Source organism: Dasypus novemcinctus, chromosome 24 (genome assembly GCF_030445035.2).
Source record: "Dasypus novemcinctus isolate mDasNov1 chromosome 24, mDasNov1.1.hap2, whole genome shotgun sequence".
Lineage (NCBI taxonomy): Eukaryota > Metazoa > Chordata > Mammalia > Cingulata > Dasypodidae > Dasypus > Dasypus novemcinctus.
In genome coordinates, this window is record NC_080696.1 from 16,111,828 (window position 1) to 16,139,464 (window position 27,637).

Here is a 27,637-nt window from a genome sequence, read left to right on the forward strand (position 1 = left end):
CCCACCCTTTCTCCACACTCCCCCCCCCACCCCACTGCCCAGGCTCCGCCCCAGCGGCGGCGCACACCTGGCCAGGTAGCTACTTCCATATAAGGCTATCGGCGGCGCAGTTGGCGAGGCGTCACGTGACCCCGCCCGCGGGGGGGGAGGGGAGGGCCGCCCCACCCCCCGCGGGCAGGGGCCAGCCCCAGCTCCCCGTCCCGAGCCCCGCAGGTGAGGGCGATCCGTGCCCTCTTTCTCCCCCAGAGCGGAGCTGGGCAGCGGGGGACGCCTCCTTTCCCAGCCTCGAGCAGGTGAGGACCCCCGCCCGCCGGGAGGCGGGAGGGCGGCCGGGGCAGGGCGGTGCCCGGCCGGCCGGTTGCCTAGCAACGGCGGGCGGCGCAGGACGTGCGCAGGCGCGTTTGAGCCCGGGGCGCGTGCCCGCCCCTCTGGTAGGCTCGCGCGCCGCGTCGCTCGCTTCCTCCCTCGCTCGCTCGGCCCCGCTTCCGTGAGGACGACGCTCCGCAGACTCGGCGCCCATCCGCTCCATTCCCTGCTTCCGTGCGACCGCCGCGGCGAAGATGGTGAGTGGGAGGGCGGCCGGGGGGCGGGGGCCGAGGCGGGCGGCGGCGGCGGCGGCGGGGCTCCGTGGGGTCGCGCCGAGGGGCGAGTGCCCCGCCCCGGGAGGGGCTCTTGGGGCTGCCGGGCGTTCGCGCTTCCGCCGCGCGCGCGGGCCCTCGGCGCCTCGGGCGTTTCCCCCGCGCCCGCAGCGCTGCGTGGCCGCCGAGCTTCCTCCTCCCCGGGCCCGGGTTCCTGCCGGGTCGAGCACTCGCAGCCCGAGCTCTCGCTCAGTCGATCGGGACCGGGGGGTGGGGGGAGCGCGGGCCTCCCCGCGGCCGGGCGCCGAGGCGGCCGGTGCCTCGTGCGAGTTTTGGCCCTTGAGGACCGGCTTGGCAGCCTGTCCATCTCCGTGAGGGAAAGTAGGCTTTGATCGAACAACTCCCGAGCGCGGAGTGGTCGCTAACGAACGTGGCCCTGGAAAAGCGAGGAAAAACAAGGTGGCCTTGCTGCCGCTTTGTTCGTCGTATCTGGCCATCGGCCTCCTGCCGCGCTCCCGTCGAGCCTGTCAAGCTTGGCAGTGCCTCTTTAACCCCTTCCCGGCCATGTCTGTCTCTGAGTAGTTAGAAATTTTCTTTTACCTGTAAACACTTAGGCTTTGCCAGAATTTCGTGTTTTCAGGTGTGGGCCTGATACTGCGCTGCTAATAAAAGCAAATGGAGAAGCTTTTCAAAACCCCTTTTACTTATCCCAGTCACTAAAATAGGCAACACTGGCTCAGTATTCTAGGTGCTGGTCACTGTGCTTAATTACATGTTTTTTTCCTCTAAATTGCCATGCCCTTGGACGATCAGGTAGAGCGTTTTGTTATTTCTTTAGTGTGCACACACTATTACCATTTTTGGTCAATGATTTGCAGGCAAAGGCTTACCAGACTTTGCTAGAAATGTTACACTGTTACTGCATCTGTCTGCCTTCAAGCAGTTGGTACCAGCTTATCCGCATACAAAATGTTTTCACTGAGTAACAATTTTGTTTTAAAGTTTTGCAGCTCTCATGAATATGCAGGCTGACTTAATAGTGGGAAAAAAAGAATAGAAGTGATAGTTTCTTGACGACTGAAGATATGTAGTACGAATTTGTTATTAAATTGTTCAGGTTTTGGTTCTTTGGCTTAATTCTATCAACTGGGAGGAGGATCAGCATTTTAAGACTAATTTACGACTCTAGATGTGAAAAGTGCTTTATACAGGGTATCATTTGAGTTTGAGGACTTTGAGTTCTCATCAGTTTGAAAGCACTCTGATAAAAATGCTTCTGGTTTGAGAGGTCTTCTGATTCGGTATTTTATATATATATATTTTTGAGTTGCTAACAGAGCCTCTTAATTGTTTGAAAATAAAATCTAGTTAGTCATACAAATCTACTTCCCTCTTTTGTTTACATTCAAATAAAATGAAGATAGGGTCTGCTATATTTAGTGGCTTTTGGGGGGAGGGGGAGAAATGAAAATTAAGTGTAAGGACATCAAATCATATACAGCCAGATTTGTTGGCCTTATGGAGGTCAGGAAGACCTTACAAGGCACTCTTGTTCAGATGCTTGCAAAGAATGAACGTTCAGGATATTGACCACCCACTTTTAAAGGTTACAGGCCTGGGAAGAGCGCTTTCTTGGTCTTTTTTTTTTTTTTTATTTAAATTTTTAATTTTTAACTTTATGAGTACACAATGTTCAGTCCAGTTTTAGAGAATATTGTGAAGATGGCGAGCTCTTGTATTATCCCAGATTCTTGCACTTCCCATCTATACTTGAAAATTTTTAGATCTGTTAATTAGATGCTAGGTTCCAAGTTTCTAAATTTTTTTTTTTTTTTTTAAGATTAAATATTAACTGCTGATGGGTTTGTTCTAAATTAGCAAAATCACTTCCTGGTACTCAGGTCTTCTAGACGCACTTGGCAATTAAGTAATTTGAAACTAACGCAAAATATCGCTTTCTGGGCACTTTTAAGATGAGATTTCATGTTTCCAAACATCTCGCTTTACAGCGCCCCACCTTCCCCCGCTAAGAAAAAAGCCTTTCCTCTACACACCCTAAAGCATTTTGTGTGTGTGCGCGCGCGCATGCGCGCGCACGGGTCTTGCCAGCTTCCTTATATAATTATTTACCAGCCTATCATCAGATCCCTCTGGTTATTTGCCTAGGTAGTTCTAATGAGTAAGGATTGAGACATCACCGGCAAGCACCCTTGTAACTGGTGATAATGCATTTGCAGCATAACTTAGTGGCTGTCTGGGAAGTAGGAGTGTAGTGTGGCCCCTGAAACAATTAAACCTCCATGATAATCTAACTATTAAGTTTACCCTAATGTAATGCTGCCCTAACTGAGCTCATTGGCTCAAAGTGATTTACAAACCAGGGAAATGGGTTGGGCTTGTGTTACTATGTCTGTTTAACATACAAAAAAATTAGACTGTGAAGAGTTAATTGCCTTGACAAAGCACCTATTCAGACTCTGTGTCAAGCTTAAAATAATTTAAAAATTGACTGAAATATTTTAAGAAAACACACAAAATAACAGATCCCATTGTACCAAAAAAAAGGCTAACATTTTGCCATATTTTCAGCTTTTTTTAATGTTACCATTACAACAAAATATGCATCCTCTTCCTTACCCTTTCCTCTCCCCTCCCCAGGGATAAGCATTCCTTTGTCAAAGGCATAATGCACTCAACAATTAAGGAGATGATTTTATCCAGGCTGTGGAAATAGGGAGAAGGCTCATTAATGGGGAAGTCTGGAAGAAAAGGAAGGAGGCCTAGGGTTTTATGGACTCAGGTAAACAAGAGAGTCTTGAGGATGCATACAGGGCTGGTTTTATCTGGGAATTTGCCCGGGCAGGGCCCTTTGCAGTTGCCCCTTTCCCAAAACCTTTGTCTTTCTCCATTTCCTTTACCACTTGCTAGTATGAGATGTTAAACATTTGCCAATCTGTGTGTGAAATGGTTCCTTTTAATTTGCGTTTCTTTGGTTTGTAGTGAGTTAAGGGTCTTTTCATGTCCCTTATCGCCTCATATGATTATTTGCCTGCTGCATCCTGTGAACCTGACACTGAATATCTAAGCTGCTTTGTAGAGTCATAAAAAAAAACTCTGCATAAAGAAGATAGCAAGGAATGTGATTGTCGATGCCAGTACCTCATACTCAGGACTAATATTCCTTCCTCTTGCGCTTTCGTTTCTTTCCGTGCCTTGCTTCTTACACCCCTGAGTAGCCGAAGTTCTGTACTCTTTGAATTCTAGCTGCTCGCCCTTGTCTGGCTTCTGATAGTGGTAGAAAGCGGAGTGATCCTTGGGGGTGGGGGCTGGAGGGAGTTCCTTCTTTGCCAAGGGCGGTGGAGGTTAAAACCCCTCACCTTTCATCCTTATCTCCCTTTTTCCTAGGTAAAAAGTTAAAATGTTTCTAACAAAATATTAAAAACAAATAGGCACAACAAAACAAAAATAACCATGGCTATTTTTTATAAGTAGAATTGGTTTAAATCAAAATAGCGTTTAACTCAGTATACAGGAAGACTCCAAGTATTTGTGTGTTTATGTTAATGTAACTTTATGTGTTTCTAAATTAAAAGCTAATATACTTTAATGTAAATGTACCACATTTGAAATTTGGAAAAAAATCTTGAAACTTTTGAAAATCTGCATTTAGCCTATGTAAATTGTTTTTATTTGCAAAGCAACATTTTAATCTCTTGAGTAACTAGGTTTTTCTCTATTTGCATACATAAACCATGGAGTATAATAAGTAAGTAGAAGATCTTTTATTTAGTTTCTTGTGCTTTCTTCCCCTGTATAATATTCTTCTCTGGAATGCAATGAAAGCCCTAGTTAAAGATTTATACCTAACTTCAGAAATAATTTTAACCTCAGCTTTTCCTGTTTCTGCCCCTTTACATTGATGTTAGAAGTGAGAATTCACTTCGAATTCTGTGTGTAAACTCTCATGTTCATTTATCTTGAGATTTTACATCAAGATAGACTTAGAAAAAACCATATCAAGTTTGTTCATCTCACTATTTCTGAGAAACTTATATTCATGATGCAATCTGCATAAAGACCGACATTGAATTGGGTCCTTTTTGATGCAGAGTGATTCTTAACTCTTAAAGATTAGTCTTATACTAACTAATATTAGACAGATACGATGCTTAAAGTTACATGATTTGCTTTGGCATGTTAAAATTGAAAAATCCATTTTTAATTTAGATTTTTAAAAGAGCAATTGGTTTAAATAAAAATACAGTGGACATTTTAAAAAATCAGATTTTAGTCTCTAGTTGAAGGTGTGAAAAGGCTGAAAATTGGGACTTTTTTTTTTTTTTAAGGGGCCTGTGAAAGAACTCTTGTCACAAAGCATAGGATGAGCATATGAAAGAAACTTCAGTCCGTACTATAGCAGGCAGCGTGCATTTAAAACTCTTGTAATTATATTTGTTCTTTTGGATCACATCAAAGAAAGACTGCTTACTCCTTTCAATATTTTTACATTGCTGTAGATTGGTACTTAACCCAAAAAGAAAGTTTCCTACCCTTATTCCTTTCTTGATTAGCTGTCAGAAAACAGCCAACTTGTAAATGTAATAATGGTTAATTTTTAAATGGTTTCATGTGGTACATTTTTCTTGTAAAAGCGCTAAAGAGAGAGCACACAGGTAAAGGCTGATAGACTCCATCAACTTGTTCTTGGGCTCTATTTTAAGTCAGCCGTTGGAGCTTTGAATCAGTGAGGAATCCCGAATTATTGAAGTCAAGTTTAGATCATCATTGTCCAGTAGAAATAAAATCTGAGCCATATGTATAACTTGTTGACTTTCCAGTAGCCCCGTTAAAAAAAAGTAAAAAGAAAAGGTAACATTTAATCCAAAATAACTGCAATAGTATATCAACATTTAACCAATTAATCAGTATCAATATTGAGACATTTTACCTTTTTTTTTCTTTGAAGTACCATAGCCAGGGATTGAACCCAGGACCTCCTACTTGGGAAGCAGGTGCTCAACCACTGAGCCATCTCTGCTCCCACATTTCTTTTTTTTTTCATACTAAGTGTTTGAAATTTAGTGCATATTTTATACTAACAGCACATCTCAATTCAGATCCTAAATTTTCATCAGAAACACTTTGTATTTAGATTTCATAGACTTTATAGTTAAAAAGATTCACATATCCAGATTGCTCCACATATACTTAAAAGCTTCACAGTAATGGAATTGAGACTCAGTTTAAAAATTTTACACTAATTAAAAACCAGTTCCTCTGTCATACTAGACCAGCCACACTAGTCACACACATGGCTATTTTAATGGACCAAGCTTTTATGGATTGGCCTATTTAATTTGTAATGTGGAGGTAGTGTGGGTACCAAAACTGTTAATTCTCTGCATTTCTGCACATGCCTTAGTAAGTGCCAAGATAGCATATGAATTCCTTTCAGGGCACTTTGGAAGATGTGTTGTGAAACTAGGCTGCTGAGCTCAATTAAGAACGGCTTGTACATTTCAGTAGCAAGAATGCCTCTCTAGGCCCACAACAGATGACACTGAATGAAAGTGAATGAGTGGTTATTCTTAATAATGACAGAGGATAGGTTCCTGTGGAGTTGGAATACTTTTTTTTTTTTACCTTCTATTCTCATAGCTACTTTTAATGCTGTGGAAATTGAGGTTAATACTTGTATTAGCCAAAGGGGTGCTGATGTAAAATGCCAGAAATCTTTTGGCATTTATAAAGGGTATTTGTTTGGGGTAGAAGCTTCAGTCACAAGGCCATAAAGCAACTTCTCACTAAAGTCTATTGCCATGTGTTGGAGCAAGATGGCTGCCGACTTCTGTAAGGGTTCAGGCTTCTTCCTCTTAAGGCTCCATAGTCCCAGCTTCTTCCAATATCAGCAGAAGGCTGGGATAAGTCTCGTCTGTCTCTGGGCTCAGCTGCTTTGCTCTCTCCACAAGGCAGTAAACTACCAGGCAAAAGGCTCCTCTCTTTTCCTGGGGCCTCTGCTGTGTCTAGTAGTCTTCTCTCTTTCCTCATGTCTCCTCTGTGTGTTTACTTTCGGAGCTCCAGCATTAAAACTTCACAACTGCCTCCTCTGCCATCATGTTCTTTTCTCTGTGAGTCCCTACCCCTTTGGTGGGCAACATTCTACTAATGTGGCTATCAAAGCCTTAATCATGATTTAATCAAGTAATAGTGAAACCTCTGAATCCAATATAATATAATATACCCAGAGGTATAGACCAATTTACAAGCATAATCCAATATCTGTTTTTGAAATTCATAAATAATACCAAACTGAACCAAATAGTACCTTCCTTCTGTATACTACATTACATTTTTTTAAAATTAGAGATATACCACCCTATTAAGAGCTTATAGTACGTTTGTTAAAATTCATGAAGGAACATTGTTGTAACTGTACTGTTAACTATAGTCCATTGTTTACAATAAGGTTCACTCTTTGTGTTATACAGTCTTATTTTTTAAAAATTTATACCAGTAACAAAAGCAACCTAAAATTTGCTTTTAACCACTTTCAAATATATAATTCAGTGCTACTAAATTAATTCACAATGTTGTACAACCAGTACCACCATACATTACCAAAACATTTCCATTAACCCAAACAGAAACTTTGTATACTTTAAGCATACCTCCCCATTGCCTACGCCCTCCCTGGCCCCTGGTAACCTGTATTGCATTACAATTTAATTTGAGTTTTATAGTGAAAATCCTTTGAGATAGATAAGGCAAGTTTTAGTAGAGTAATATCTTTAAAATAACTCTCCAGAAACACCTCGATAAATGCCAGTTCTTTTTTTTTCCTAAAATATGAAACTGAATGATATTTAATGCTCATTGAAACATCCCCAACTGAGAAAAGCACTTGAAGACCTACCAGATGAAAGAACAGGAAGTGATGCCAATTTAGTTAACTAGTATTTACTATGTCAGGCATTGTTTTACCTTATCTCATTCAATCCTTACAGCAGTCTGATGAAAGTAGGTATTATCATTTCTGTTAATCTATACTGAGAAGTGGTTAGACTTTGGTCTCAGGAGTATGGCTGCCTGGGTTTTTTGAATCATGGCTCTGCCACTTACTAACTGTATGACCTTGGATTAGTTACCTTTCTGAGCCTCAATTTCATCATTTTTCCAAATATGAATGATAGTAGTACCTACCATCACAATAATCATATGTCGATAGTACATGTAACTAGTTTAAATCAGTGCCTGCCACATAGTAAAATGGTTATCAGTATTGGCCAAAAATAATAAAAAATAATGACAACCTTAGATCCTAATTAGGTGAGCAGGTTCCCCCCCCCCCCATCACTAGCTATATGGGTAGAAAAAATTAAAATCAACTTATTCAATTCCTTGAAAAGGGATTTCTACATGACTGATGGAAAGGCAACTGCTCCTTCAAGGTCTGGCTCTGGGAAGACCTTCCTGACATGATTCCTTCCTGTCCCCTCCCCTCATACTGACTCACTCAGTACCTTGGGCTGTCAAGGCATAGAGGTCTTTCTGCTAGTCTAACACCATGTAATATTCCTACTTGCATATGTGACTGTAGTGAGTTGAAATGTGACCCCCCCAAAACATACGTTCAAGTCCTAAACCCTGGTACCTGTGAATGCCTTATTTGGAAGTAGTTTTTGCAGATATAATCAAGGTAGTATGCTGGGTGAGGGTGGCCCTAAATCCAGGAAAAAGGAGCGGAAGATTCGAACACAGAGAAGGCCATGTGACCATGGAGGCAGAGAATGGAGTGATGCAACTACAAGCCAAGGAAGACCAAGGATTGCCAGCATTCACCAGGAACCAGAGCAAATACCTTCCTCAGAGGCTCCAGAAAGAACCAGCTCTGCTGACACCTTGATTTTGGACTTCTGGCCTCCTGAACTATGAGACAATAAACTTGCTGTAATGTTTTATTACAACCCCAGGAAACTTTGTTATCATTCTCTAACTGGACATACCTTTAGACTAGGTTTTTACTAATCTTTATATCCTATATTTCTCTTTTATATTCTTATTGCACCAGTGCACAGTTCAGTAATTGTAGAAAAAATGAAAAGAGTGGGAGGAGTGCATTAAAACATGTTTCTAATTGTCTGTTATAAAGTTGGGGTTACCAGAGGTTCTGAGGAGAAGGGCTAGGAAGAATAGTTGGAACATAGGGCATTGGAATTATTCTGCATGATATGGTAGTGGTGGATACAGGCCATTAAAATTGTACAGTGTGAAATATAAGCCATAATGGTAAACTCTAGACCTTGGCTAATAGCAGTGCTTCAATATTGGTTCGTCAGTTGTAACAAATGTACCACACTAATGTCAGATATTATTAATAGGGAAAATGTAGGAGGGGGATGGGATCAGTTATATGGCTGTCCCCCTATACTTTCACTGTAACTTTTCTGTAATCCAAAACTTCTTCAGATGTAAAGTTTATTTTTTTAAAAAGAGAACTTTTGCTATTACTCAGTAGATGGTGGTGGCTTGAATTAGGATTGAACATTTTGACAGTAGAGCTAACAGAACTGACTGATGATTTGGATGTGTGACAAGGGAAAGAGGCATCAAAGATAACTGCTAAGATTTATATCTGAGCTACTAGGGGTATGGTGATATCATGCTTAGGGACATGTAAAGGAAACTAAAATAAAAAGTGTGGCAGAAATTGAGATTCTTAGAACTTTGAGGAATAAGAAATTGATCCAGAAGTACTACAGATTTTTAAAATACCTTAATTTCATATCTGATTATAAGTTATTAAATAAACATGTTCTGTGTTGAACATTAAGCAAGATTTAGTTGTAATAGCAATCCCAACTGAAGTATTAACTTTTGGTCCATTTATTTCCAACCCATTTTCTGTACTTACATATATGCTCATTCTTTCAGTACGTAATTGTTAGGTGCCTTCTAGGAACCAGGTACTATTATAGGCCATGAGGGTTCAGGAGTATACAAGAAAGTTGTTGTCTGTGTGAAATATACTTTCTAGTAGGGGATACAGGCAAGAAGTGAGTAAACAAATGAGTAAGATGATTATAGATTTAATGAATACTATAATGGAAATAAGGCTGTCAGAGTGAGTTGTGGTCATGTATAACAATTTCATAGTCTTCATTTCCTATATTATCAAATATTGTTTAATGTGATGAGGGTGCCATGATAATTCCATGGGGGAAAGAATATTCCTTTCAACAAATGGTGCTGGGACAACTGGATATCCATATACAAAAGAATAAATTAGGACTCCTACTTTACACCATACTCGTTTTAACTCAAAATGGGTCATAGTCTTAAATGTAAGAGCTAAACTATTAAACTTCTAGAAGAAAACATAGGCATAAATCTTTGTGACCTTGCATTAGGCAGTAGTTTCTTAGAAATGACACCCAAAACACAAATGAGCAAGGAAAAAATAGATAAATTGGGTTTCGTCAGAATTAAAAACTTGTATGCATCAAAGAACACCATCAAGAAAGTAAAAGACAACCCACAGAACAGAGAAGGTACGTATTTTTCTCAGTTCACTAGGTGAATCATGTTTTTTGTTTTGTTTTTTAACTAATTTTTTTAAACAAATCAATTCTACTGATACATTTTATTAAAGCATACAATTCATCCAAAGTGTATAATCAGTGGTATTTGGTATAGTCACATATTTGTGCATTCATCATGAGAGAAGATATTTTGCAAGTTGTGTATCTGACAAAGAACTTGATTCAAGAATTTACTAAGAACTTTTACAACTCAACAATAAAAGGACAACTCAATTTAAAAATGAACCACAGATTTGAATAGATATGCCTCCAAAAAAGATATACAGATGGCCAGTAAGCACATGAAAAAATGTTCATTCTCAGCCATTTGGAAATGCAGTTCAAAACTACGAAATACCACTTCACCCCCATTGAATGGCCATTAAAAAAAAGAGAGTGAGGATTTGGAGATATTGGAGCTCTCATATTTTTCTGAAGAGAGCATAAAATGGTGCAGCTGCTTTGGAAAACTGGTAGTTCCTCAAAAAGTTAAACTTAGAGTTTCCATATGATCCAGCAGTTTGACTCCTAGATGTAGAAGAAATGAAAACATAAGACCATGCAAACATTTGTATGTGGATGACTGTAGCAGCATTACCTGTATTAGCCAAAAGGTTGAAGTGATCCAGATGTCCATCAGTTGATGAATGACTAAACAAAACGTGGTCTATATAATGGAATATTACTTAATCGTGAAAAGTAATGGATTGGGAAGTGGATGTGTCTCATTGGGCTTCCACCTGCCACTGGGAGGTCCTGGGTTCGTTTCCCAGTGCTTTCTGGAGAAGGTGAGCTGGTGCAATAAGGTGACACAACAAAGAGCCACAAAGAGGTTAGACAATGAGAGAGACAACAAACCAGGGAGCAGAGGTGGCTTAGGTGATTTAACATCTCTCTTCCACATGGGAGGTCCTAGGTTTGGTGCCCAGTTCCTCCTAAATAGAAGATGAGCAGACACAGAGCACACAGCAAATGGACTCAGAGAGCAGACAGCAAACTCACACATCAAGGAGGGGAGGTTAAAAAAAAAAAAGGATTGCTGGTACATACTATAATATGGATGAACCTTGAAAACATTATGCTAAGTGAATGTAGCCAATCATAAAAGGCCACGTATTATGATTCTTTTAATATAAAATGTCCAGAATAGGCAAATCAGTAGAGACAGAAAGTATAGACTATTGGGTGCCTAGACCTGGGGCAGGTGGCAGAGGGAAAGGGGAGTAACTGCTAGTGGGTATGGGGTTTCTTTCTGAGATGTTGAAAATGTTGTAAAATTAGCTTGTGATGGCTGTACAACTCTGAACATACTAAAAACCGTCATACATGATTTTTGCGGTATATGAAATGAATTTTGCGGTATATGAAATAGATTAAAAAAAATTTAAAATTGTTAAATGGTAACGACTACAGTGATAATAGTATCTTGACTATATAATATTAAATTATCCTCATCAAATCACTATTCTAAGTAATGCTGTGTAATTTTTTTGCTCAGAAACTTTTTAACACCCCAAAACACCCTGCATTTTCATTATTTCTTCAAAACAGAAACCTAGACATGAAATCAGTGAATCAAAAAGTTTGTGTAGAATGTGGATGTGGCTCAGGGGGTTGATCTCCTGCCTCCCAAATGGGAGGTCCTGACTTTGATGCCTCCTGAAGAAAAGCAAAATAAACAATAAAACTAACTCAGGGAAGCCAGTATGGCTCAGTGGTTTAGCCCTGGCTTCCCACAGTGAGGTACCAGGTTCAATACCCTCCTCTCTATAACTCAAAAAACAAATAAAAGGTTTGTGTATGTATACCTCTGATTTTAAAAATATGTTCATCAGAGAAAACTGGAGAGAAGATAGTAAAATCACTTATTATCACTGTTAGAGACAAAATTGGAGATTGTATTTTTCTCTATATTGTTGAGGTTACACTGGTTATATAACTTATACCAGCTTCTTTTTCCACTCTAGGTAAAACATTTCTTCCATGTCATTAAAAACTTTCCACACACATGATTTCAATGGTTGCATCAAAAACTATCCTGTGGCTATGTTATAAATTACTTTGCATTTCTCCTGCTTTGATTTATTTTGGTTGTCTGATTTTAATCTTATGCAGATTATTTCCCTAGAATAAATTCCTAATGGTGGGATCACAGGGCCAAAGGGTCTGGGTTATCTTACGGCCCTTGATATAAATGACGAAGCTGCTTTCTGAAAAGCAAGAGTGAGTAATACCGGTTCCGGAATAGAAGTGTGGGAGGTAAATCTAGAAAGGTAGGTTGGTTCAGGCAATAAAGGGCCTTTTATGCTCTGTTAATGAATATGAACTTTATCTTGTAGGTGCTGGGGAGTAATTAAAGAATTTTAATCCAGGGAGTGATATGCGATCTTGAGAGGAGAGGAAAGGGAGTAGATTTGAAATACACATTTAAGGAGGAATTGGTAGGGCTAGAAATGGTGTGACCACTAAACAGGTACATCAGTTAACCAAACATTGAGGAGTTTGGGGAGTGAAGACGCTATCCAGATAGTGTCTTCTATCTGGATTTTAATAGTTATTACACAACTGTAAACATGAAATCTGTTTCCTGTATGACTTACTACCTGACCATCCAGAGACAGCTGTGCCAGATTGTCGAAGGGAGATCTTTTACCTTTAGCTTATTGTTTGTTCAGCATGCTCTTTCTCAAAGGAGAGTAGAGTATTATTGTTGCTCTTGAAGTAAAGATTAGAAATAATGTATAATTATTTTTCCTGTTTTTAAAATTCAGTATAATTTACACCAAGTAAAATTCATCTTTTTTAATGTAAGTTCTCCAAGTTTGGACAAACATAGATAGTTCTGTAGTCATTATTAGAATAAAGATAACTCTTTGTTCAGTCCTCAAATTCCCCAATGTCAGTTGCTTTTCCAGTCCCAACCCCCAATCTGTTTTTGTCCCTTTAGTTTCACCTTTGCAAGAATGTCATATAAATGGAGTCATACAGTCAAACGCTTAGAGTCTGGCTTCTTTTCACTTAGTATAATGTATTATTTGTGTTATCAGCAGTTCGTTACTTTTTATTGCTGAGTAGTGGTCCATTCCCCATTTGAGGGGTATATTCTTTGTTTCCTGTCTTAGTGAAGGATGAGGCAGAATGTTGTAAAGATCTTTTTCTTACATTGATAAGTCCTTGAAAAAGTCACTCTCTCCACTTTTGTATAGAACTATTAGGTACATCTTACTATTAAATAGTGCCCTTTCCATTTTTCAACTGCAGAATCAAACCACTATTGAACAAGGCTGTGGTTTGCAGAAATTTTGAAATTTATCATACTCTTTCGCATATTGATTAATGTGTACATTGATGATTTATGTAGTATTTATCCTGAAATTAAGTGACGCTTATATATTGGACACTTTTATTTATTGTTTATTCTTTATCCCCACCCCGTTGTCTGTTCTTCGTGCCCATTCACTGTGTGTTCTTCTGTGTCTGCTTGTATTCTCATTGGATGGTTCCAGGAACTGATCCTGGGACCTTCCAGAATGGGAGAGAGGCGATCATTCTCTTGAGCCACTTCAGTTCCCTGATCTGCTGTGTCTCTTATTGTCTCTCCTCGTTGCATCATCCTCCTGCACCAGCTCTCCACATGGGCCAGCACTCCAGCACTCCTGTTCGGGGCAGTACTCTGTGCAGGCCAGCACTCCGCTTGGGCCAGCTCGCAACACAGGCCAGCTTGCTTTCATCAGGAGGCCCTGGGCATTGAACTCTAGATCAAATGGTAGACAGGAGCCCAGTTGCTTGAGCTACCTCTTCTTTCCCATATTGGATACTTTTAAAGTTAAAAAGTGCATATCAATGACTTTAAAAATAAATAACAGGGAGTGGAGGTGGCTCAAGCCAGTAGGTACCTCCCTCACATATGGGAAGTCTTTAGTTCAGTTCCCAGTGCCTCCTAAAAGAAGACGAACAGACACAGCAGTGAGTACAAACAACAAAGTGGGGAAGGGGGGAGAAACAAAATCTTAAAAAAATGCTTTGATATTTTATTGATTGGGTAAACATTTATTAAGCAACTTCATAATTCTGGGTAGGTGGATTGTGTGTGTTGGGCAGAGGGGATTGATAAAGATATTAAGAGTTATAGTTCATGCTCTTAATGTAGTACTGTCTAGTGAGGAAATCAACCAAGAGACAGCATGGTAAGAGTACTGTGATAGAAATAATTGTGTTCTGTATTAGTACAAGAAAGATCACATGACTTAGATTAAGGAGTGGTGTTTGGGGGGCCAAGTAAAAGTTGCCTTCCTAGAGGAGGTGATAATCTGAACCAAACCTTGAAGTACTTCCCCAAGTGAAAAGAAGGACGGTAAAGCATCACAAGATCTTGTGGGAAGGGAGGCTGAGAGGTAGCGCAGAAAGGGCTTACTGAGGCATTCTTAGGGGTCTTTCCTGAAGAAAATTGTAAGCTGTTTAAAGAAAACAGTAATGGCATAGGAGTATTTGCTAGTGTGCTTACTATCCCTAGGTTTTTTTCCCCCTTTTTTTTCTCTTGCCCATTTTCCTATCTAGTTTCTATTTTTGGGGTGGTTGAAGGGCAGGCAAGAGAGGTGGGGGAGTGTTCTTTTCTCTCACTACCAGATTTATAAAGCTCCAATTTATAAAGCTCCTTTTTGTTCTTACTGCTCCTACCCTCCCTTTTGACTTTCATTCTCCCAGTTGGCCTGGGAAACCTGTTAACAAATCATGTTAGGGTTGTTTATAGATAAGATTGCGTACAATATCAGTGGGTGACGTAAATTATTTTTAGCAAGTGGGCTTTATTATATCTAATTTTGTTTTATATTTATATATCTATCTTGTTTTAAGGGTCTTTTTTTGTGTGTGCGAGGAGGATTGGGTGAGAGTGGTTGTCTATAGAATTTAGGTTATTCAGTGAATGCATTTTTCCCCCATGAAGGTGTTTTATTGGAACACCATAAAGGTGTTTTATTGGAATTTCTTACACACTAGTGTATAGCTAGTAGAATTGCTATTTGGATTGCATGGGCTGTCTCATGGGCATAGCTTATACTTTGCTGTGAATTGAATGAAGAATTTCTTTACTTTGGGGATGGGTTGCAAAAAACGGTTTTGTCACCTTGTTTTTTTTGGGGGGGGGGGGGGGAATGAACCAGTACCTTAAGGCAAAGAATTAACTTGGGACTTTTCTGGATCACTGATACCTTATGTGGTGACTTTGCAAATTAGAAACTGGTGCTTCTCCTGAGTGATGCAGCCTCAGGAGGCAAGCAGATTGCGCCCCTCTGAGCAGTTGCAGCCCTGTTGGCATTTGACTTGCCTAGTGGAGCATGAACTTGAATTAGCTGTCTTGGCTTCCTTGGTCACGCACCCTCAAGGGCAACGCACAATCTATAGAACTGTACAGAGCAGCTTTGGATATTTTGAATTTATCAAGAGATTAGGGATTTGTTGTGTAAGCTATTCAGTCTTACTATAAGCTCCAGTTTTCATCATTGCGGATTTTGTTTTAATGCTATAGATGGGAATGATGTCTAGGAGAAGGGTAGAAGGTAGTATACTTGAATCTTACTGTGTTAGGACTCTTCTCTCTGCTTTTGCATGTCTTTGCTGCTTAACCACTTAATAGTCATGGGAAAAAAGAAGGGATGGGCATCAAATGTAAGTTTTGCTTTTTATTTGTAGCTCTGATCATTAGAGAACAGATAGAAATGACTATTTCACATGTCAGTTTTAAGCTGTCTGAATTTCTTTTATCCATAGTATTCCATTACCCAAAGGCTTCAATAAGAATTGGCCACATTGGTAACTAAAAGAGTAAATGAGCATTTATAAGTTTTCTGATTAATAATCTAAGAGCCTACACTTACGGAATGGTGCCATTGTTAGGCACTGTATTTAGGTGCTTTACATATGTTGTTAATCCTGGAAGGTCAGGATTATCATAATTTCCATGTTACAGATGATGAAATTGAGACTTAGAGAAGTTAGCCTAACTTGCTTAAATTATAAGATTTGAATAATTAGAATTTAAAACATTCCTTATGTGTTTTTGTTCAATTTATTAAAAAAACATTCCTAATTAATTGTATGATTCACCTGAAATAGTTCTATGTGAAATATTGAATAAAATGAAATTGCCTTTATTGCTATTAATAAACCTTGTATTTAAAATTCATTACTTCTTTCCCAAAATGAAGTTGTTTTTTTTTTTCTCTTCCAGTAGTAAAAATATTTTGTCATGTCTATGAATTAAAATCAGTGCCTAAAGTCAGGTCTTCCTGACTGAAACTTTATGGCCATTCTTCATTTTGATTGCCTTGACTCTTTAAAATTAACACTCAGAATATGTGCTTTAAAAAATAGAATATATCTGAATTTTCCCGAAGATTTCGTTCCTTGCCCCCCAGGAATAATCAGCTTCATTATTTTAATAAACTGTAGTTGAAGTCCTTACTCTTGGAGGCATTTCTGTCACTGTATAGTATAATAACAGGTGCTTGATGATGCTGAGTTATCACTAAAGCTAAATGATATCTAGACATACTTGTTTTATTTTGCTTCACTTTATTCAGCTTTGGAGGTACTGTGCTTTTTACAAATTGAAGGTTTGTGGCAACCCTTTGTCAAGCAAGTCTGTCAGTGCCGTATTTCCAACAGCATATGATCACTTCATATCTTTGCATCACATTTGGGTAATTTTCACAATATTCCAAACATTTTCTTATATCTGTTATGGTGATTTGTCATCTGTGATTTTTGGTGTTATGCTGTTTTAATTGTTTTGAGGTGTCACAAACCGTACTCATATAAGGCGGCAAACCTAATGAAACAGTGTTTTGACTGCTTCACTGACCTATGTTCGTTCATCTCTCTCCCTCTGCTAGGGCCTACCTATTCTCTGAGACACAGCAATGTTGAAATTAGGCCAATATTAATTTAAAGAGGCAGTAGCCTCTTTAATTCAAGTAAAAGGAAGATTTCCATATCTCTCACTTTAAATCAAAAGGTAGAAATAATTAAGCTTAGTGAGGAAGGTGTGTCAAAAGCCAAGAGAGGCTGAAAGCTCCTCTTGTGCCAAACAGGTAAAGCAAGTTGTTAAAGCAAAGGCAGTTTTTTTTTTTTAGTTTTTTTCTTTAATTTCTCTCCCCTTCGCCCCCCCCCCCACTTGTCTGTTCTTTGTGTCTGTTTTGCTGTGTGTTCTTCTTTGTCTGCTTCTGTTGTTGTCAGCAGCACCCGGAATCTGTGTTTCTTTTTGTTGCGTCATCTTGTTGTGTCAGCTCTCTGTGTGTGCGGTGCCATTCCTGGGCAGGCTGAACTTTCTTTCGCACTGGGCTGAGCTTTCTTTCGTGCCGGGCAGCTCTTCTTACGGGGCACACTCCTTGTGTGTGGGGCTCCCCTACGCAGTTGTGCGCATGAGCACTGTGCGTGGGCCGGCCGCACACGGGTCAAGGAGGCCCGGGGTTTGAACCGCGGACCTCCCATGTGGTAGACAGACGCCCTAACCACTGGGCCAAGTCCACTTCCCAAAAGGCAAGTTCGTGAAGGAATTGATGTGCTACTCCAGTAAATACACGAAACAGTTTTACCGCTGATATGGTGTAGTCTGGATAGAAGAACACAACATTCCCTTAAGCCAAAGCCTAATTCAGAACACGACCCTAATGCTCTTCAATTCTAGGAAGGCTGAGAGAGGTAAGGAAGCTTCAGAAGAAAAGTTTGAAGGTAGAAGAGGTCAGCTCACTCGTGAGGGTTAATAAAAGAAAGCTGTCTCCATAACATCGAAGTGCAAGGTGAAGAAGCAAGTGCTGATGTGGAAGCTACAGCAAGTTATCCATATCTAGCTAAGATAATTAATGAAGATGTCTACACTAAGAGCTGTAGCAGTTTGATATTATTTATGAATTCCAAAAGTAGTAGTATTATGTTTGTAAACTGGTCTGTTCCTCTGGGTGTGATTCCTTTTGATTATATTAGATTCAGCAGAAATGTCTGGTTAAATTGTGTTAAGATTGGGTCTTTGATTTGACCAGTAGGGTGTAGCTCAGGTTAAGTCCCTAATCCCTTGGTGGGCTATATAATGGACACTCACTCTAGAAGACACACAGAAGAAGATACATGAGAAAAGAGAAAGAATTCCATAGATGACAGGAGAGAACTTTGACCCTGTGGCCCAGGGAAGAGAGACAAGTCCTGTGCCAGCCTGTAGCTGAGAGAGAGGAAGGCTGAACCCTTGCAGAGATCTGCAACCATCTTGCTTCAGCATGTGGCAACAGACTTGGTGAGAAACCAACCTTGAGTTGGGCATGTGAGGGCCTTTTAACTGTAAGCTCTTATCCCAAATACATACCCTTTATAAAAACCAACAGATTTTTGGTACTTTGCATCAGCACCTCTTTGGCTGACTAATACAGAATTTGGTACCAGGGAAGTGGGGTTGTGCTTTTGCAATTACCAAAAATACTGGACTGATTTTATAAATGGGTAAGGGGTATTTTTTGGAAAAATTGTCATGTGCTTGATGGAGAAGGCCTAGACTGCTTTGAAGAGACCAATGGTAGGAATGTGGAGCCTAAAGTTATTTCCGATAAATCCTTAGAAGGAAATGATAAAACTATGATAGGAAACTGGAGAAAAGGCAGTCTGCATTTTAAAGTTACTGAGAACTTAGCAAGATTGACTCCTGATGTTACATGGAAGGCAGAATTTTGAAATTACGAACTTGGACATTTAGCCAAGGAGATTTCCAAGCTATATGTGGAAAATGCAGCCTGCTTCTCTTTGCAGTTTATAGCAAAATGTTAGGGGAAAGAGATAAGCTGATAACTGAATTATTGGGCACAAAGAAACCAGAAACTGATTCCAGAATTTCCAAGTCCCTGGAAATCAAGCCTCCAGATGGTCGAAGCCCCATTTGAAGAATTAACTAAACTTGGAACTTTTAAGCCAGAATTGAAAATGCAGTTATCCAGGAAAGACTTGCAAAAAGTGTTACTGTCTCACAGCTTGGACCCCTGCTTCTTGCATGCCAAACCAGCAAGCTGTTTGAGAGAGCTGTATGAACAAAACTACTGTCAGCCTGGAGTACAAGGGATGGGGCTTATGGAGAGCAGTGCTTGATGGCATTTTAGCTCAGGTCCGTGTCACAGTGGGTCCAGTGGTCTATTCCAGTTATACATTCTGGAATTGGGGAAATAAACATAGAATGGGTCTGGGGACCCAGTGGACCCACTATGAGATGGACCTTGGCTAAAACTCCATCAATTACCTGACTTCCATAAGCCCCTACCCTCTCTGGTGGACCACAGTGACATTTTGGGTATCCTGGAAATGTCACTTCTGAGCCATGTTTAATTATCCCTGAAATGTCTGATCATTTCCTTCAGTGCACAGTTACTCTGGTAAAAGGTTGTAGGTGATTTCTACCGCATCTCCATTCAACTCTCCTATTTGGCCTGTGCAGAAAACAGATGGATCTTACAGGGTGACTATAGATCATCACAAACTTCACCAGGTGGTGACTCCAGTCACAGTTGTTACCCCAGATGCAGTTTCATTGCTTGACCAAATCAACACATCTGCTGGTACCTGTTATGCAGCTGTTGATCTGGAAACTGCTTTTTTCTCAGTTGGCATTAGTAAGAACCACCAGAAACGGTTTGCTTTCAGCTGGGAAGGCAAGCAGTATACCTTCATTGTCCTGCTTCAGAAACTATCGATTCTCCAGGCCTATGTCATAATATTATCTGCAGGGAACTTGATCATCTCTCCTTCTCACTGACCCATTATATTGATGATATCATGTTGATAGGCCCTAGTGAGCAAGAAGTAGCAAAGACTCGACTTACTGGTAAGGCATTTGTATGAGAGAGGATGGGAGATAAATCAGCAAAATACAGGGACCTTCCACCTTGGTGAAAGTTCTGGGTGTCCAGAGGTATGGGGCATGTCAAGATATCCCTTCTAAAGTGAAGGATAAGCTGTTGCATCTGGCCTCTCCTATGACCAAAAAAGAGGCACAACACTTAGTCTCTTCAGATTTTTGGAGACAACACATTCCTCATTTGCGTGTGCTACTCTGACCCATTTACTGTGTGACCAGAAAAGCTGCTAGTTTTGATTGGGAATCGGAATAAGAGGAAGCTCTGTGACAGGTCTAGGCTGCTGTGCAAGCTGCACTAACGCTTGGGCCATGTGATCCAGCAGATCCAGCGGTGCGGTACAGTATATTAGGCAGAAATACATATGTGTATGTCTGTTTTTGTTGCTATTTAGAGACTAAGTATGGTTTAAGGTGATGTGTGTGGCTGCCAGGTTGACAAGGGGTAGACTGTGATGGTTAGGCTAATGTGTCAACTGGGCCACATAATTGTGCCCAATTGTTTGGTCAATAAAACGCTGGGCTAATTATAATACAAGGACATTTATGGACTTTAATCATCAGTAAGTTGATTGCATAGATGACTGATACATCTACAGTCAACCAAGGAGATTGTTGTCAGCAGTGAGTGACATTTTATCCAATCAGTTGAAAGCCTCAAAAGGGGAAGTGATTTCAGCATTCAGAGAGAATTTTCCAGCTCGACTTTGGAGAGCCAGGATCTCCTGAGAACTCACCGAGAACCTTCATCGAGCCCCTGGTTTGCAGCCTGCCTGCGGAATTTGGACTTGAGCATCCCCATGGTCATGTGAGAGAATTTTATAAAATCCCTTAGTACTTACAGATACCTCCTTCAATTCTACTTCCCTAGAGAACCCTGACTAATAAAATAAATTGTCAATATAGACAAAACAGCATTCCATTGAAGAAGATGCCATCTAGGACTTTCATAGCTAGAGAGAAGTCGCTGGCTTCAAAGGACAGGCTGGTTCTGTTGTTAGGGGCTGATGCAGCTGGGGAGTCTATAAAGCTAATGCTCATTTACCATTCTGAAAATCCTAGGGCTTTTAAGAATTAGGTTGAATCTACTCTGCCCGTGCTCTATAAATGGACCAATAAAGTCTGGATCACAGCACATCTGTTTACAGTGTGGTTTACTGAATATTTTAAGCCCCTTATTGGGACCTACTGCTCAGGGAAAAAAAGAGTCCTTTAAAAATATTACTGCTTATTGACAGTGTACCTGGTCACCCAAGAGTTCTGATGGAGATGGACAATAAGATAAATGTTGTTTTCATGCCTGCTAACAAACACAACATCCATTCTGCAGCCAGTGGATCAAGGAGTCATTTAGACTTTCTAATCTTATTATTAACAGTTTAAGAAATACATTTTATAAGGCTATAGCTGCCATAGATTGTGATTCCTTTGGTAGATCTGGGCAAAGTAAATTAAACCTTCTGGAAAGAATTCACCATTCCAGATGCCATAAAGAATATCGGTGATTCAAGGGAGGAAGTAAAAATATCACATTAACAGGAGTCTGGAAGAAGTTGATTCCAACCTCATGGATGACTTTCAGGGGTTCAAAACTTTGAGGAAGGAAGTAACTGCAGATGTGCTGGAAATACCAAGAGAACTAGAATTAGAAGTGGTGCCTGAAGATGGGTCTGAATTGCTGCTTGTGGATGAACAAGGAAGTGGTTTCTTGAAATGATGAAATCTACTTCTGGTGAAGATGCTGTAAACACTGTTGAAATGACAACAAAGGATTTAAATTATTACATAAACTTAGTTGATAAAGCAGCAGCAGTATTTGAGCAGATCAATTCCAATTTTGAAAGTAGTTCTAGTGGTAAAATGCTCTCAAACAGCATCACTTGCTATAGAGAAATATTTTTTGAAAGGAAGATGTAATAGATGCGGCAACCTTCATTGTTGTCTTATTTTAAGAATCACCACAACTGTCCCAGGCTTCAGCAACCACCACCCTGCTCAGTCAGCGAAAAGATTACAACTTGCTGAGGGCTTAGATGGTTAGCATTTTTTAGCAATAAAGTATTTTTAAATTAAGATATGTGCATTATCTTTTTAGACATAATGCCATTATATGCTTAATCGACTACAGTGTAGTATAAACAGCATTCATATGTCCTGTGAAACCAAAAAATTTGTGTGACTTGCTTTACTGTGATACTTGCTTCATTGCGGTCGTCTGGAACTGAACCATGCAATATCTTTGAGTTATGCCTATATAATATACTTTCTGCACAACTTTTCTGTAAACCTAAAATGCTCTAAAAAATAAAGGTTACTTGAAGGGGGGTTTGTTTAAAATTATACCGTGCCTTGTACAAGGGCCAACAGAAACGGACTAGGCTTTTGGCCTCTACATTTTATAAACATTGGATTACAAAAGAAGCCAATTATATAGAAATAATAAATTCATCTAGGAAGATGGCTAAGAACTCAAGTATTAATTTTGGTGGTTTTATGAAAAGCATTATAGTAGATCTGACAAAAACTAAAGGAAAAAAGCAGTTTTAATATAGTGAAATACACTTCTATTTTATCTTTACACTGTGCTTTAACCTAATGGAAAAGGTCTTCGCCTATCAGTAACATATTTCAGTATTTCTCTAAAATATAAACATTCATTTTAATGCTAGATTATGAAAATATTAACTGCTCAGCTGTTAAATCCAATTTCAGTAGCAAAATCAAATTTGGTTTTTATTTTAAATTTATTTTTAAAAAGTTGTTTATAGCCAGTTGCAAAATTTCAACAAAAAGACCATTAAAGGATCTCTGAACATAGCACCAAAATTTGTTGCACTGTCAGGGAGAAAAATCTTGAGAGCAAAAATAGATTGCGATTAGTAAGAAAGTAGAGAAGTATGGGAAAAACACAATTAATATAACCTATGGACTGTAGTTAAGAGCAGTACTGTAATATTCTTGAATCAATGCCAAAGATGTACTGTGGAAATAATGGGGGGGGGGGGCGTCTGGAAAAAATACCCCACATGTATATTGTGGACCATAGTTAGTGATAATAGTCTGATATTATCTCATAGTTTGTAACAAATGTTCCACAACAGTGTAGTGTTTTGGTAGAGGGATGTTGTATGCAATTACACAATGCATGTGATTGTTTTGTAAGTTCACAATTCTCTAATAGAAATATGTTTTAAAAATAAAAAAAAAATTGCAATTACAAGAGCTTTGTTATACCTTAACATTATACATTATCCAGAACTTCAGTTTCTGTACCAGTTTACCACTGGAGAATAACAGTAGCTCCTAGAGATACACCCTCATGTCAAAATAGTTGATGTTAAGTAATATTTCTTTGTATTTGTTCTTATTTGATTACCAGTTTTTTTGTCTTTTTGAGGTACTGGGGGCCGGGGATTGACCCTTGGACCTCATATGTGGGAAGCTGGTACTCAACCACTGAGCCACATTGGCTTCCCTGAGTTGGTTTTTTCGTTTGTTTTTCTTGTTTGGTTTGTTTGTTTCAGGAGGCCCAGGAAACAAACCCAAGACCTCCCATGTGGGAGGTGGGTACTCAAACACTTGAGCCACGTCTTGCTCCCTGACTACCAGTTTATAAGTTGTTCATGAAGCATAGTGGATCTCAAACCTCTGTTTCCTCTGCCAGAGCATTTGTAAAATACTGACCCAACTCTCAGATTAAATCAGTACACTTGAGGCTCTGCCTTTCTCCTCAAAATTGATTTAGAGTATATTTCTTTAATAGTTACTCCTCACACACACAGGCAAGTAAATTTGACAGAGAATATGAAAGAAACACTTGGGTATTTTAAAGTTGGAACAAAAGACTACTGAAAATGTTAATTCTCTCTTAATTTTAGCAGAAAGGAGGTAATCTTTGACACTTGAACATCAAGTTTTCTGTGACTTAATATTTGTAAGCACCTGAACAAGTTCAAAACCTAAACATAACAAAGACTTACAGCCGTCCATTCTAAACCAAATTATCAGAAACTGTGATCCACATCTATACTACTAAAGTCAAGTAGGATACTTGACCTAGGCTCCATAATTAATGCCAGTCACACTTTTTCCAGTCCTCATTAGGGAAAACAGGGATGGAAACTCATTTCCTATCTCAGAAGAATCATTATTTTTAAAAAATTCTTTTCCTAGGTAAGAGAGTCTGAAATATTTGAAAGTAGAATTTACAAATACAAAACACAGCAGACAAATACAATGCTAAGGCCTACAAACACCTGGCAGAAAATGGACACTAGGTACTTTCTCTACCTAACAGCTTTTTAAATTTTTTCTTAACAGCTTTTAAACAACCCTAGCATAATTGCCAAAGGATGTGGGGAGTTAAATACAGACATACCCTGTTTTATTGTGCTTGGTTTTTTTTCATTTTGGTACAATATACATAACATTTTAACCAGTTTTAAATGAATAATTCTGTGGCATTAAGTATATTAGCAACATCATGTAACTTTCACAACTATTTCCAGAACATGTTCACCATCCCCCCAAAAATCATACCTATTAAACAATAATTCCCAATTCTCTTCTCCACCACCCTTAGTAACCACTGTTCTGCTTTCTGTCTCTGAATTTGCTTTTTCTATGTCATGTAAGAGAAGTCATACAATATTTGTCCTTTTGTGTTTGGGTTATTTTACTCAACATGATGTCTTCAAGGTTCACCATATTGTAGCATGTATATCGCCTTTCATTTCTTTTTATGACTGAATAATTGTCCATTGTATGGCTATACTGCATATTTATCCATTCATCTGTTGATGGACATGTTAGGTTGCTTCTACTTTTGGACTGTTGTGAATAATAGTATTGTGAACACTGTAGAAATATCTGTCCGAGACCCTGCTTTTAGTTATTTTGGATATATACAAGAAGTAGAGTTCCTGGATCATACTGTAATTCTATGTTTTACTTTCTGCAGAACCACCAAACTATTTTCCAGAGTGGTTACACTGTTTTACATTCCCAGCAACAATGTATGCAGGTCCCCATCCTTGTCAGTTCTTGTTTTGTAACTTTAATTATAGTCATCCTAGTGGGAGTAAAGTGCTAACTTGTAGTTTTGATTTGTATTTCTCTAGTGGCTAATGATGTTGTTCATTTCTTCAAATGCTTATTGGTCATTTAGCAGTTCTTTAGAGAAACGCCTGTTCAAATGCTGGGAAAACTGGATATCCATATGCAAAATATCTCTAGGGCAGGTCCAGTTTTAGTAAAGAACTCTCTTTTGTTCATCTGTAAATGTCTTAATTTCTCCTTTTTTTTTTTCATTTAAAAAATTCATTGAAATATCTTTCATACACAAACGTGCGTAAACAATAAGTGTATTGTAAAAACTATAAACTTAAAAAATAAACATGCATCACAACATACAGGGGTTCCATACATCACTCCTCCACCAACACCTTGCATTGTTGTGAAACATTTGTTACAAGTTGTGTAAGAGGATCATCAAAATATTACTAACTCTAGTCCATATCTTACATTTGGTATATTTCCCCCCCAACTCACCCTATTATTTTTTTTTAATACGTTTTTATTACAGAGGTTGTGGACTTATAAAACAGTCATGCACATGTGTAGAATTCCCATACAACACACCCCACACCATGATGGAGTATGTGTTACAGATTATGAGATGGTATCATCTGACTATTACCACCAATCATGGTTCATAGCATACATTTGGCACACTTTTTCCATACCCCCTTATTATCAACATAGTACATCTTTGGCATTGATGTAAGAATATTACAGTATTACTGTTAACCATAGTCTGTAGGTCACACCAATTGCATTTTTCCTGTGCTTCTCTACATTCTCACCACCCTGCTATAGTGATGTACATCTGTTCTAGCTCACAGAAGGACACTCTTGGATCTATATCATCAACCACTATTCTCATCCACTTCTGGGTTCACTGTGTTACTCAGTCCCTAGATTATTCTCTAGCTTTCTTTCAATTGATGTTTACATCCCTAGACTACCCTTTTCAGTCACAATCCCATTTATTAGCCAGCTGTTACTCATTATAATGTATTACCATCAACTCTACCCATTTCTACACTTTTATAGTCAAGGTAATTAAAAATTCTACATACTTTAAACATCAGTAGTTCTTCTCAATCCCTTTTTTTATTAACTGCACTTTATATTTAAGTGCTTTTTAATTTTTTTATTACCTTTTTTTTTGGAACCCTCTTATCCCTAATAACCTGTGCTCTAGGTTTTAACTCCATGTGTGTTCTTTGTGTTCATATTAATGAGACCATGCAATATTAAAACAAAAAAAAAACCCACCGTAGGTCTGTACAACAACACATAGAGCAAACCCTAATATCCTAATGTGAACTACGGATGGACTACGTAATTAATAGTACAATTACAATATTCTCTCATCAACTGTAAGAAAGGTACAACACTAATGTAAAATAATAATGTGAACAAGTATATGGGAACTCTGAATTTTATGCATGGAATTTTTATATAAATCTACAAACTTCTTTAATTTAAAAAAGGGGGAAAAAAAAGGTTAGACAGGACCATTTACTTTTTTTTTTTTTAAGGAGGTACCAGGGATTGAACCCAGGATCTCATACATGTGAAGCATGCGCTCAGCCACTGAGCTATACCTACTCCCAATTATCCTTGAATATTCTTTACCAGAATATACTAAACACTGACACATGGCATAGTCAATGGATTGCTTTCCACACACAAAAAAATTCAGAATTAAGAGAGACTAAAACACTGTATTATATCCGGAAATGTAGTCATTAAATCATGAATGAAAGTCCTACCCTCTGTTACCAGTAGCTGTGTTATAATAAGCAAATAAAATCTTTAAGATGAACAGGTAAGGTTACATTCTGATATTCGTGATTATATAATCCTCATGTATTACCTCCCAGAAATTCAAAGCTCATTCAGCACTTTATTCTCAGGCTCCACTGGAACCAAAATGGTCTTTTTATTAAAATTTAATCTTGGATGGCCATAAAATAACTGAAATAGGGTTTTTCTTTTTAACAAATTCTTGACAAGAGGGAAATATTATATACAAATGAATTTTTATGGCTGAGAGATTTCAAAGTGAGTCGGGAAGTCATTCCAGAGGTTATGTTTATGCACATTTCAGCAAGATCTCATTGACTGCCACAGTGTAAACAGTGCCTCACATAGCAGGGCTCCTGAGGGCTCTAGGGATACCTAGACACTATAGGCAGAGAAGACAATCTCAGGAATTTGGCACCTTGTTGGTGGGCCTCACTTTGGAATACATGCTCCTCAATGTAACAGAATTAGACACTTTGGGTTGCTTCCATCTTTTGACAGTGGCAATTATGAACAGTGCCCTTAGAAGCCTTGATGTGCAACTATCAGTTTGAGTCCCTGCTTTCAGATCTTACGTGTATATACATACCTAGGAGTGGGATTGCTGGGTCATGTGGTAATTCTGATTTCTGCTGTGGCTACACCTTTTTTTTTTTTTTTTAAAGATTTATTTTATTTATTTCTCCCCCACTTCGTTGTTTCACACTTACTGTCTACTCTCG

General features: G+C 39.0%; 1 protein-coding gene across 1 annotated transcript in view; it reads left to right on the top strand.

Moving 5' to 3' along the window:
• Positions 1–449: 449 nt before the first annotated feature.
• DSTN (destrin, actin depolymerizing factor) overlaps positions 450–27,637 on the top strand; it is a 39,014-nt gene continuing 11,826 nt past the window's right edge. The window contains exon 1 of the mRNA XM_004472393.5: positions 450–563. Within this exon, the coding sequence (XP_004472450.1) occupies positions 561–563 (3 nt within the window). The 5' untranslated portion in view covers positions 450–560. The remainder of the gene's footprint in view (positions 564–27,637) is intronic.